General features: G+C 37.5%; 1 protein-coding gene across 1 annotated transcript in view; it reads right to left on the bottom strand.

Annotated features, from left to right (window-relative positions):
• LOC128530278 (ERC protein 2) overlaps positions 1-13,615 on the bottom strand; it is a 243,404-nt gene that overhangs the window by 58,999 nt on the left and 170,790 nt on the right. Inside the window, exons 12-13 of the mRNA XM_053504121.1 lie at positions 9,515-9,662; positions 1,659-1,814 (exon numbers count right to left, since the gene is read on the bottom strand). Of these exons, the coding sequence (XP_053360096.1) occupies positions 1,659-1,814; positions 9,515-9,662 (304 nt within the window). The remainder of the gene's footprint in view (positions 1-1,658; positions 1,815-9,514; positions 9,663-13,615) is intronic.

Raw genomic sequence — 13,615 nt, 5'->3', positions numbered from 1 at the left:
TGGCAAGAATTTTCTAAAATTGGTTGCAATCGAATAATCAGAAAAGCGTCCCCTCTCTTTCCTTTAGTCATTTATGGGCAAATTCTGCTGCTTGTGAAAGAATTCAAAGCTGATCTAATCTACAGCCACTTTCATCAAAATTGCAATGTAATGGCGGAGCAACAGCAATTGTAGTCAGTTACTGGAACTGCGTCCCTACTCACTGCCAGAATCACAGAATTCAGGTCCAGTCCATTCTGGCTAATGTGCAAACTCAGTGCACAGGCCAGTAAAACACCCAGAGATCTATTTCCAGTGTACCATTTGTACACACATAATGTACCAGGCACCCTGAAGGCCATGAAAGGCAGAGGACCCTTATAACAATAACACCAGTGATGAGTATATACAAGTGTATTTGTAGTTATACTGTATATACTTTTTATATACTACATAAAGAATATATATATATATATATATATATATATATATATATATATATATTGGTAGCAGTAGTGGCTGCTAGCTTTTGAAACAGGGGAAGCTCATATTAGGCCTTCATTATTAAGTTTATTATGTTCTTTGCACTTTTCATGCCTTTTGTATGCCCTGACAAAGTTCCCCAGTTCCCCAAAACCCCATGTTGACCAAACACATCCCATTCCCTAAGAAGGTTTGGTCAAGCCATCTTATTAGTCAGCCAGTTCACCTTGTCATACCAGGAGAGCTGAAAAGACCTGTTATTTTTTCCTGATTTTTGCACCAGATCAATCTTGGGCATTGGTCTGCCCTGCCATTTAATTCTGAGTCTCTCCTCGTAAGGAGGACTGGTAAATGGTTTCGCCAAAAATATTAGCACTGTCTGTGTCCGCCATTATGCACAGCTTTCTAGCTGGCTAGTTTCCCCTTTCATGAGCTTCTTTAATTATATAAACAAACTAACTTTACAATGCTAAAACAAGGAGCAAACTCAAGAACGCTATAATATGTTTTTTTTATTATTTAAAGAATGATTTGTACAAACAAAAATGGTTTATATCACCAGAAAACAATACAGAGTCCAGCAGTTCGTTGTACCACTTCACCTGCAAATCCGCATGGGACTGAACTTGAATCTCTGTAGCGCTGATGTATACTTAAGGCATGCTGTCAATCAAAAAAGGGGTTTCGTCCTTTAAACAGCTCCTCCAATCATCATGCAGCAGCCCAGCGTCCTGGCCCACCCACTGCTCCATTCACTCCCAGAGAAGCTGAGCTTCCCTGGAAGTGACGATTTTGGTGCATTTATCTAATTACTGCCTGGCTTTTCTGCAGTGAAAAAAGCTCCTCTGTGCTGCCCATAGAGCTCCAGTGAAGCTGGGCTTCAGGAGGGTTTAACGCGCTAGGGACGTTAGGGACGTGCTGCACGGAAATGTATGACAAGAAAATCGCGTCAAACTATCTACAATAAATACCTGATTCTGAACGAGCTAGTCATGAAGTTGAACGCGTTCTAGCGCACTTTTATTGAAACCAATATAAATACGACAGTGCATATATTAGCATTTATATTCCGACATGGTAGAGGAAGCGGAGCTTCCCCTGTAGTCTTAGAGCAGCCGCCACTAATTGGTAGACTTTATACCTATAGTAACAAATTATTTACACAACAACATGATTTGCCAGTTTGTGAGTCTCACCTGCTCAGGTTGCTCAGGTTGAGGATTGCTGTGACTTGGCAGTCCTCTTGATGGTCTATTATAGTGAGTGTGTCCAGGGTGACTGTGGTGTGGATGATGAGGATAAAAATTACCATCTTCATAATTCTCAGCAATGAGCTTCATCCTACTTTGGGTCTGAAAGAAAAAAAAAAACACCTTAAACCTTCAAGTAAATGTCAGAATGAACCTTTACATTCTTTGCTTAAAATCTGATCTTGGGCATTTTATTTATTTATAAAATACAAGCTATAAATTATGAACATCTGGCTGCAAAAACTTGCTAATGATTGGGGTTATATCTTAATTTAAATTATCTTTAAATTATTAAGATTTATGCTAAAAAAAAGTGTTATGCATGTAAGATGAGCCTAGAAATAAGATAAATACCCTTATATCCTGTTTGATAAAATCTAACATTAGGAGTATTAAGAAATTGCAGACAGTCTTTTTGTAGATGTTTATTTTTCAGAAAAGTTAAACCTTTTGGGCTATAGGACATTTATCAATGTCCTATAGCCCGAACAAACAATTAGCACTGTGTAATTTACTGTACGTTTGTGAATATCTTGTTTTATAATGGCCTATCCACATTATCATAATGTGTCTAAAAGAATAGACAAAAAAATGTCTTAAATATATTAGTTCATATTGGAAATGAAATCTTTATATTGATTACATAGATGTGAGTTACAAACATACTATGCACCTCATACAAACTGTTTGTTTTGACCTTTATTATGGCTGTTATATTGTAGGGTTGCACACGTTGAGCTTAATTATTACTAGCTCTAATTACCATAACCTCTATGTCAGCATTCGACTGCTAGAAATTGTATAACATTTTGTCTATACTTTATTGTTCAATGGTAAGAACTTTTTAAATTTGGTTCTGGTGGGAGTTGGGAAAAAAATGCTAAGAAAAGGACTACAAAAAGATTGATATCAAAAGTATTAGGGTAATTTAACATACGCTTTAAAAAAAAAGTTGTGGCAGGAAGGACACCCAGAAAAAAACGTCTGGTGAAACCTGGAAAGACATAAACAATGGAAGACAAATACTGTATGCCTGCATTGAGATCCTCATCACAGAGGTCTATAAAAATACGTTAATAATATATATTTTTTAAATAGCACATGTAAAAATTATTTAAGCAAAAATGTCTAATTTTAGTATTTTATAATAAAAAGAAAATCTAAATATTAACTTTATTAAATATCTAAAATGTGTGAAAGGAATAAAGAAACTTTTTTGGCATTGCTTTAAAATCAATATTTTTAAAAATGACAGATAGTACCCAGGTAAATTTGCCATGGAAAACACTACTGAAAGTGCATACAGCACAAGGGCTAAAGGTCTCCAAAATGTGTCTGTTAAGGTTCCAGGTGAAATACCACTCAGATTGAACTTTCCGGCATCCCTAAAATTATACACTAGGAAGAATACACTTGCATCTTTTCCTTTGCGCATGACAGAAAAATCCACCATCAACAGGAATAGGGTTGATTACAAGAATATTGACTTACATACACCACTAGCAGCCCAGGGATGATTCCTCTATGAGCTGCACCAAAAATCTGCATAGTTTGCTAATTAAGTAGCAAACCACAGCACCCATCTCACACTTTACCTCAAGCTCATCACTTATTCTGCTAAGCTCTGATGGTGTGGAAGCAAGGAGGCAAGAACGTGTCATCCTACAATCACTTCCTTCACATGTGTCGGGCATGATCTTGAACACTCACCTGACAGTAAGAAGATGGGCATGCAATTGCTCACATACAGGCAGGGGCACCAGTGCACAGAGAGTATGTCCTCTATCAGCTCATGAGAGCCATAACACCAGTTCCAGCTGCACCCCTTCCTGAGTTGATGCAACTAGGATGGTATAAGGTGGATAAGGGTGAGTAGCAGCATCACCACTATAAGCACATTTGTATTACTGCATCATGTGGCACAGTCCAGAGTGAGACAAGTGCTGCCATAAGCCAGAAACAAGTCAAGGCAAACAGTCCCAGTGGACTGGGGCTCAAAACTCTCTCACTATAAACATATGTTGTCTTGTTAGACTACACACTGAGAAAGTCGTCATAGCAAACACTGATACCATCCTGGCATATTTAACAAATCTTTACACACGCCCAGGTTGTCATAATGGTTTTGTCACATCTCCTAGAACACCAACAGTAAAGGGGAGAAGTGGGAGTTTTGCATTCCCATGGTTAGCGTTGATAGACCAGGACAAAGTGTCACCAATGATGGTTGGGCATATTTCTACTGCCATTAATAAGATGCCATATTATCTAGCTCATATTTATTACCACTTTATCTGGGGCTTCAACATATTTGCCGTTCCATTCACATAAAAAAGGGCTAATCATCTGCACTGGAATACAATCACAACCCAAGGAAGCTTTCACCTCTGCTCTCAGAGGAAAACACAAACTGCACCTTGTAGCATTTTCTCCAAGAAACTGACCTCAGCTAAAAGAAGTTATGACATTGGCAACCAAAAACTCCTTGTGGTGTTTGTCCGTTGATAAGTAGCAACACAGGTTAAAAGACTTTGCTTGAGTATACTTTATTACCTTAGAACTCTTAAGGCTTGTGCATATCCAAAGTGTAAATTAATAAAGTGTACTCAAGCTATACTGATGGCTACTTCCAGCGGATAACGTGTCATGTCAAAAGCTAAAATCAGCTTAAACTGGATTCTTTCACATGACAATGAGATCACTGTACTCAAACGGCTTCCACAGTCAACAGAACTTAATCTGAGAAAGCACTGTTGGGATGTGGCGAAAAGGAAGATTCACATCATAGATGTGCCGCTGACAAATCTACACCAATTACGTGATGCTATCATGTCAATATGGATCAAAATCTTTAGGGAATGTTTTCATTTGGTGAATCTATGCCACAAATAATTAAGGCATTTCTAAAGGCAAATTAGGGTTCACTCCTGTACTAGTGAGGTGTACCTAATGAAGTGGCCATGGAGTGCATAGACAGGCTAAACAATCTCAACAAGTTGCAGAAGAATTACAATCAAGACCATGCAACATGCATGTTGGGATGTGCAGTCTGGAAACTCAGTCAACATAAGAGTCTTACATTGAAAAACACAAAAAAAACAGGGACAAATACATCATAAGAAGCTCTTACTGAGATTTATGGCTTTGTTAAACATTTTAATAGACCAGGCACATATGGTCATAGGACCTTGCCCAATCCACAGTTTCACAAAAGGACACGGATAATAAACAGGTAATAGCAGGTTATAATTAAGTCAAATGTTCACATGGTAAAAATATTAGAAACACGTTAACTTACTCAGCTCCAACTTGAGAGCAGATCCGCTTCATTTGCAGTTTATTTATGGAATTCTACATTGCTTCCTTCCTATACACTGTGCAAAATTCCTCAAATTCCTCTGTGTATGATCTGAGATAACTGTCCCTCTCTTTTTATTTTTTTGCTCATTTTCTGAGGTTCTCACACTTTCTTTTGTCTCACACACACACACACGCACACACACACACACATCAATCTACACTTCATAGTGTAGTGCGTCCGCTATTAGATGATATGCTGACAGACATCTTGACCAGGGCTTGAGTAACAAGTCAAGGTCAAATACTGGAGATGGCCATCTCCTCAGCACTCAACACACACACACACACACACACACACACACACACACAGACACACACACACACACACAAATATCCCATAAATTGCACCCAGGCACTCCTGTGCGGATCAGATTAGAATGAATTTTTCTGTAGAGGGTTTTAGTTATAACTTATTCACTAAAGAGTCATATATTATGAGAGAGATGATTAAATGTGTTCTTATCGTACTTGGCCTTGTTCTCTCTGTGTGCTCCAGTATCCTGTCACTTTGCATGTTTGAGCACACATGCATTGCATTGTATTTTCCCTACTACCTGCAAAGCGGGTTTCCATAAATCAGTTTGGGTTTAGAGTTTTCTGCCAGTTGCCGCTGTGTGATGGATGCTCTCTGGAATTCCACGCTTTGATCTAAAGGGAAACGATGGAGGTGGTATTCCGATAGCCTCCGGTGCAGTGCTGTAACTGTACACTCTGAGTGCGTGCGTGTGTGTGTTTGTATGCATGTACAAGGTCAAGAAAAATAACATGGGAATATGGTTAAGATCTGTATGACTCTGAGACAAGTCTGATCTCCCCTCCATCTCATTTTCCACTCATTCTCATTTTATTTGTTGAGGTGTCATGCTAATATATATGCACGGCATATAAACAGGTCTGTAGTTGTAGTTAATCTAGAAGTAAAAATTGCACCATTTATTAAGTCCTCGAACAAATACTCAGTCACTCATTACCTATACTGCTTTATCTTGTATACAGGGTCGGGGAGGGGGTTCGGGGGGATGGGCTGGAACCTATGGTACACCCTGGATGGGGTGTCAATCCATCGCAGGGCACACACACACATACTGTACACACTCACATGCTTATTCACATATATTCATAAGGGCAATTTGTAAATGCCAATTAGCCCAATCTGCATGTTTTTTAGACTATGGAAGGAAACCAGAGTCCCCAGAGGAAACCCATCAAGCACGAGAAGAACATTGGGGGAATTAGGTGGGAATCGGATCGGGACACTGGAGGCACAAGGCTGCAGTGCTAACCCATGATAGATCAAATAAATACATTGAAATAATGAAAATAGAATTATGACAAATAACATGAAACTCTACAGGAAATCAATGTATAAATGTTTTCAAAAAATATTTCTGAAATGCATTGCTATTCTGACATAATGATATAAGGGTTGCCTGTACAAAGAAGACCAGCCGGTCCTGTCCATTTCCAAAGAAAAACCACTGAAGTACAAATTGCACCATTCTGGCCAGGATAAAAAGGCAAGTTCACCCAGTTCATCACAACATGCAGTGCACAGGGTCTTTTCCCAATCTGATTAAGCACCCGTTGGATACACTGGACAAATTAGTCCAATCTAAGGAGGACCGACCCCGCAACCCACAGTACACAAAGGAACTCTTAATATTATCCTTGTGCCAGCCAGTGGCACAAGGGGAACCCAAACCCTAGGGAGGTCATAATATTAATGGTTTTAAAGTTATAGCTGATTAGTGTAATTAAAGGGATTTCAGAAATACTATACAAATATTCTGTTAGATGACTAATTATTTTAAGAACCAGTTGACGTATTTGGTAGAACATTTATTGATAACTTCCACCTGAAATTCCTACCTTGCATCTGCTTACAGTTTTAGAGCCATGAGAAAAAAGGCAAGGCATGTGTTTAACCTACAAATTCTTCCTCTTTTCCCAGAATTTAGCCTGAATCAGCCTTATTAACAATGGCCAGTAGCAATGCCACTGATGTGGTCTGATGTGACCAACATGATTGATTACAACTTATTAAACATGTGAGTCAAGTAATCAGTAGACAGACCATAGCCTAAACACTAAGGCTGACTTAATAACAATGGAGTGCAATTAAACTGCTTACTAATCGGGATGATGCAAAACATGACCCACTGATTTGGAAATGCCCTAACAGTACAGTACAGATGGCATTAAAAAAAACAAAAACTGAAAGTATGAAAGTAAAGATGATGGTTCTTTGGTTTACTCTGAATATGTAAATTTTGTGCGAAGGTCACCATACACTGCATTAATGCAAACAATTTTAAACGTTTAAACATATACATTTGTACATGCAGTTATCTGTATTAATAAATAAAAGAAACCTTTTCTCTGTACATTGGTCAGAACTTTTTCAATTACTGTATATCTTTTTTGTTTTTTACATTAGAAAACCCAAAACCAGTCCTTATGGCGGTCTGTCTAGTAAGATTTTGTCACAGCTTCACCCAAATCTGGCTGGGCAGAATTGAATGAAACTTAAACCTGCACCATAAATGAAATCAAAATATTGAGTAAAAAGGAAATTATGAGCAGTTTTGTGCCAGGTTATAAGCCGAAGTATTAATTACGTACTGCGCAGGCATCAAACTGTGGGCGCATCTTAAACTGACTGCTGAACAACATTTAATAAATCTTTAGCAGTACTTACATATCTGAAACATATTACCACTGAAATGGTATAAGTAAATTTTAAGGCACTGAAGTCATTTTAAGACAAACCTTAATCTACTTTTTCGATTTTTGACTGATAAAAGAAGTATAACCTAGCGAAAACGATACGTAAGATAATTAACCTTACAAAATTACATTTCTTTGTATTAATAAGAAAAAGAAAGACAGGGACATGCACGTGGGCTTCAGCCTGAAATATTAATCTAATGGCTACTTTGTCAAGCCTTTGTTAACATGTCTAGATGACATAAAGACATGGTTAGCTCAATTTTTTATTTTTTTTTTAATGATAAAAAGACAGATGTTTTGGTATTTGGTCCTGGTGCCAGGGGTAGAGTTCAACCTCTGGATTTAGGAGCCTTGGTGCAGTATGTTAAACCCACAGCATCAAATTTGGGTGTTATTTTTGACCATGGCCTAAAATTTGATAAACAGATCAGTGCTGTGGTTCGGGCCAGTTTCTTTTAACTAAGACAATCGGCAAAACTTAAGCCTGTTTTGTCCTTTAAGCATTTTGAAATAGCCATCAACACCTTTAGTACCACTCGCATCGATTACTGTATTGCTTTGTATTTCGGGGTTTCTCAGGCAGCATTACATTGACTACAGCTGATCCAAAATCCTGCTGCTCGACTCCTAAAGTCTACCCGTAAAAAAGAACATATCTGTTCAGTTCTGGCTTCCCTTCATTGGCTTCCGGTACAGTACTGAATTAATTTTAAGATTCTTTTGGTCACGTTTAAATGTTTACATGGCCTTGCCCCGCCCTACCTCTCGGATCTGCTTCAGCCCTATGCCCCACCCCGGTCTCTCAGATCATCAGATAAACTTTTACTGACTGTTCCTAAAACCAAATGCAAGCTTAGGGGTGAGCGGGCGTTCTCTGTAGCGGCACACAAATTGTGGAATGATCTACCCTTGACTATTCATGAGGCCGTATCACTGAGCGTGTTTAAGTCCCATCTTAAAACTCACGTTTTCTCTGCCGTTTAAACCAACGTGAGATTTTATATATTCTGTTTGATTAGATATGTGTGTGATGTTATTTTTATTATGTCTTTTCATATTATTTTATTATTTTGTATTTTGTATTTTGTATAAAGTGATATACAAATAAAGTTAGGTTGAGTTAAGTTAAAAATAATATCACTGATGATTAACAATAAAACTGATCTGCTTATTTTTAGCTTTAACTTTTTCTACAAACTCATAGTATAGTGTACTGTACTATAATGATGTATAACATATCAGTCAAAAACATCTCTGGCCCCTCGGGGACTGGATTTATGGGGCCTATGGGGATGTGCTGTGGTGTTTGGGTGCTGCGAGTTGTGAGGTTGGGCCTCTGTGGACTGGTGCAACCCATGGGCGCATCATAGGACTGGGATTTGGGGAATTTGGCCAGTTCGACAACCTTGAACTATTTGCCTGCTAAGCTCTGTGAGCAGTGGGCTGTGATGCACTGAGTGTTCTCATACCATTTACTTTTGCTGCAGTTTCTGCTGCATGTACAGGTATAACGATTTGGTCATCAGGGACATACAGTAGATGGGCCATGGGAGCCCATGATCCTGTTACCAGTTTACTTAATTTAATGATTAATAATTAATGTCATTCAATTCAGCTGGTGGTGATGGTAATGGCATGGTTGATTGATATAGCCATGTACAAGGTAAAGTGAAGCATTAATAGGACACATAATTTATCTTTTAATCATTTACCTGCTGTTTGAGTTGATACATCAGCCTGTCCTTTTCTCTTTTCAAAGCCATCACCTCCTCTTGGCATGTCTTCTTTTTGGGAGTAGAAAGTTCTAGCAGAGCTATGTTAGCATCTTTTTCGCTGATGGCTGCCAGCAGGGCTTGTTGCCTGGTGGGAAATTGAGGATGATAAGGGCAGTTACAACCTACGGTAAGTCATTACTTTAACAAAGACCAGATACAAACACACAATACAGTACATTGCTCACACAAGTACACATACAAGCCACACAGCAGGGGAGAGTATCCAGCCAGCAGGTGTGCTAAGATTGTTAGCATACCGCGGAACCGCAGTATCCACAACCCCCTGCTCCCTTCCCGTCATCACAGGGATTTTTGTCTAATGGCTGTGTATTTGCCTGAGGTCAGACAGTGAATTGTCACCGATCTCCGCATCGTCATCATACCTCATAGACTATATCATCTGTTTTGCTTTGATGCACACATACATACACGCCTATGTTTTATATTCCTTTAAATGAGCTTAAGACTGGAGCAATCATGACTCACACACAATGCGTACAACAGAAACTTTATACACAGGCTGAGCTGCACTTGCCCCAAGCATCACTACACAGAGCTCATTCTTATAAAGCGGTATAGATGATGAGTGAGTATTAAAAAGAGTGTTAAAAAATCTTTCTCTCTTTTCTTAAATGTGACTAGGCAAGCTACCTACATTTAAAAAAAAATTTATATCCTAAATCATGAAACTGATATTTACAGTTTACATGTTTTAGCCATATAGTGGCATAGCACTGTGGCCTCGCACCTCCAGGATTAAAGGTTCAAGTCCCACCTCAGGTTAGTGGTTTCCTCCATGTACTCCGGTTTCCTCCCACAGTTTAAAAGCATGCAGATTAGGCATACCAGCGTTTCCGAATTGCCCGTAGTATATAAATAAGTGTGCGAGTGAGTGTGTGAGTGTGTGCTCTTCGATGGATTGGGACCCTATCCAGCGTGTACCCTGCCTCGTGCCTGAAGCCTCTTGGGATAGGTGCCAAACTTGCTGCGACCCAGTACAGGAAATGCAGTGTAAAAAAAAATGAATGGACAAATAAGTAAATGTATTAGCTATGTAATAATATTTTATTACATTGACATTGTCATATCTCAAAATGATAAGGAAAGTTCGCCTGATGTTCAATCGAAATCTACTAACCGAATTCGCTTGAAGTGCTTATGTCGATTAAGAATCATTTCATCAAATTCAGTTTTTTTTGCAGAATATTTTCTTTTAACATGAACGCGGCTAATTTAAAGATAATAATTAAGTACCTTACTATTTCTTAAAGGCTGCAGTGAGAAAATACAAGCTTAGTACCTTTGATAATTAAGTACATTTGAAGAAAACTGCTTTTTCTCAAGTATAAATGTTACTGGAGGACTTCTACTTGAGTAATACATTTTGTGGGATATCTTTACATTTACTTAAGTTCAGGATTTGTGTACTCTGTCCACCACTGGTTCTATGAACAACAGTTAGTCTGTAAAAGTCTACTGATTTTTAGGATTTTCATTTCATCATGTAAAAATGTAAGTCACTTTAAATACAGTATGTGAATCATGATACTTTTGGGTATATTTTCACACCCTGTAGGCATTTCTATTTATATTCAACTTCATTCCCACATAAAAAAATCCATAAATTCCATATTTTTATATTGTACAGCTGTTTTTCTTTACTTATTATTCTATATTTTTTCATATATTTTTCTTAGATTGTATATTTGGTACTGTACAGTTATTTTATTCTTTCTTAGTTAAATTGACCCTCTATTTTCTTTTTTATATTTATTTCGTATTATTAATCTTTTATTTTAAGGTCACAAGCAGTCGCCTAATCATTTCACTGCATATGCATGACTGTGTACATGACTAATAAAATTAGAATTAGAATTTTGAATTTAAATTTGAAGGCTTCCGATAACCTTTTTGTTAGTTTGTTAGTTGTTGTTTTTTGTCCTTGTGTTTGTGTCTTTGTTACTAGTTAAAGAATAAATATATCTTAAATTAGTTTATTAAATGACATTTTAATTTATTTAATCATGTATTTTAATACATTCTAGAAATGACACAGAAAATCATCAGCACATTCTAAGCTCTGAAACCTCATTGCACACCACTGCATCTGGATTCTCCCTATTCTCTCTGACTAATGGAATCTAGAATGCCTTCGTGCTGACATGAATTCTAAACTCTAACTGCTCAGTTAATCCAAATGCCCCCAAATGTTGAACAACAGTATTCATTTGTCTCCCAACACCTCTGGTGTTATTCTTCATATGATTTGTTAAGAGCACCTCACCTTCTCTTCTTATTAGAATTACACATCCCTGGAAAAATGATGAGAGCTATTTGGACATGTGCTGTGAAAGGGTGTTTAAAAAATATACACAACAAGAGAAAATGAGCATAGTGCTCCTCCAAGCTGAATTATACTCTGCTCTTACTGTTATTTTGGTAAGACATAGTCTTTGCCAGCAGAGGCCTGGGTTAGAAAAGGGGGCTTGTATACATTACTGTATCATGGAGAAGTCTAAATACAGGTGACTGGTGATCGAAGGCTTCTTTCTTTCTGCTCCTAGGCAGCGTATATGGGCATGGAATGTAGTTCTATAAGTCTTATAGTCCTAAACAATGTCATTATGAGAGTCAGCAAATGGCATGCCATGACAGCACAGGATGAACAAAAGTAGATAAGAGAAGGAGCAGTTTGGGCTAGTGAGGGGCAAATAAGGTAGATTCCTAATCAGACTTAAAATCCAAACAAAAGGAAATTTGGAAGCTGCTCTCAGTGACTCAGATACAGTACTGCAACAAAAAAAGAGTATAATATCAAAAATTATAAAGTACACTTTAGTGTTGATGTCATCAGAAGCCCAAAAATGAAAAATAAATAAAAAAAATACAAATCAATAAATAAATAATAATAAAATACATTTCAAAAGCCTTTCAAAAAGTGGGGCATCCCCAAATAGGTGAACTGTACTCTCATATGTTTTGCTGATGTAAATAAATTACATAAACATGAGATAATCACAGAAAAGCACTACATTTTACTAATACTATTAATCAATTAATAATTTATTAAACAAACAAAAACATACAAAGAAACACAGATTTATTGATGATAGAGTGATTGGCTGACATGGCACCGTCAAGTCTATAGCCCTGTTTACACACAATTGTTCAAGGCGTTGCACTTCGGCATTCTGTATGAAAGGGATAAAGACGGAATCAGAGGTCATAATTGTTGTGAAAGGGGGAACCCAATCACAGAATAGGGGCATTTGTTTTGTGCAACATGAGGTTTAAAAACAGTAAACAGTTAGGAACATTCGAACTGATATATTATATGGAGTAGATCAGACCTACCTATATGAAGTAAAAAGTTTTTTTTTTAAGATTCTTTTTTTTTTTTTCTTCAATTATTTAAGAAGTTGACTAAAGCAACAAATAAAAGGTTATTGTAGTCCCAGTAGGGCCTTTTCATGGACTGAATAAAAAAAAAATCTTTAATTTAGTATGCTGAATAAACAAAACTGTTACTTATATTCCCTTAGAACCTAACCATGAGGATGACTGGCAATTGAAATAGCAGCTTGGGAAATATCTTAGATCTATTATGTCGCACAGTGTTTCCGAGAAAGCAAAACTACTTCCAGTTGTGTGATTAATACAGGGATTCTGGCACTAGCCACCATGTGCATGTAACAAAAAAAAGCCAAGAAGCTCCTGCCTGATAGTGGTAAGAGATACAGTATGTGCAAAGTCTTGAGGCACCCTCATTTCTTCATACTTTTCTTTCAAAGAGCCAGACATTCTTGTATTTTTATTAAGTCTTGAGGAATAGTTCTCCAGGCAGAAAGGACTTTTTTTGGCTCTTATTTTTGGCAAGTTTTGGCTCTCATTTGCAGTCCAGTTGCTGTACCTGACCAGTTTAAGTGGAATGTTTTTGTTTGTTAAGCCTCACTCACAGTGATGTACAAATTATTCAAGCATGGAAAAAAAAAAGTAAGCCATGAACCAGAGTGAAACTGGTGCAGATGATGACAGATG

This window comes from Clarias gariepinus, chromosome 9, assembly GCF_024256425.1.
Source record: "Clarias gariepinus isolate MV-2021 ecotype Netherlands chromosome 9, CGAR_prim_01v2, whole genome shotgun sequence".
NCBI classification, from domain to species: Eukaryota; Metazoa; Chordata; class Actinopteri; order Siluriformes; family Clariidae; genus Clarias; species Clarias gariepinus.
This window is presented reverse-complemented; position numbering and strand designations above follow the sequence as displayed.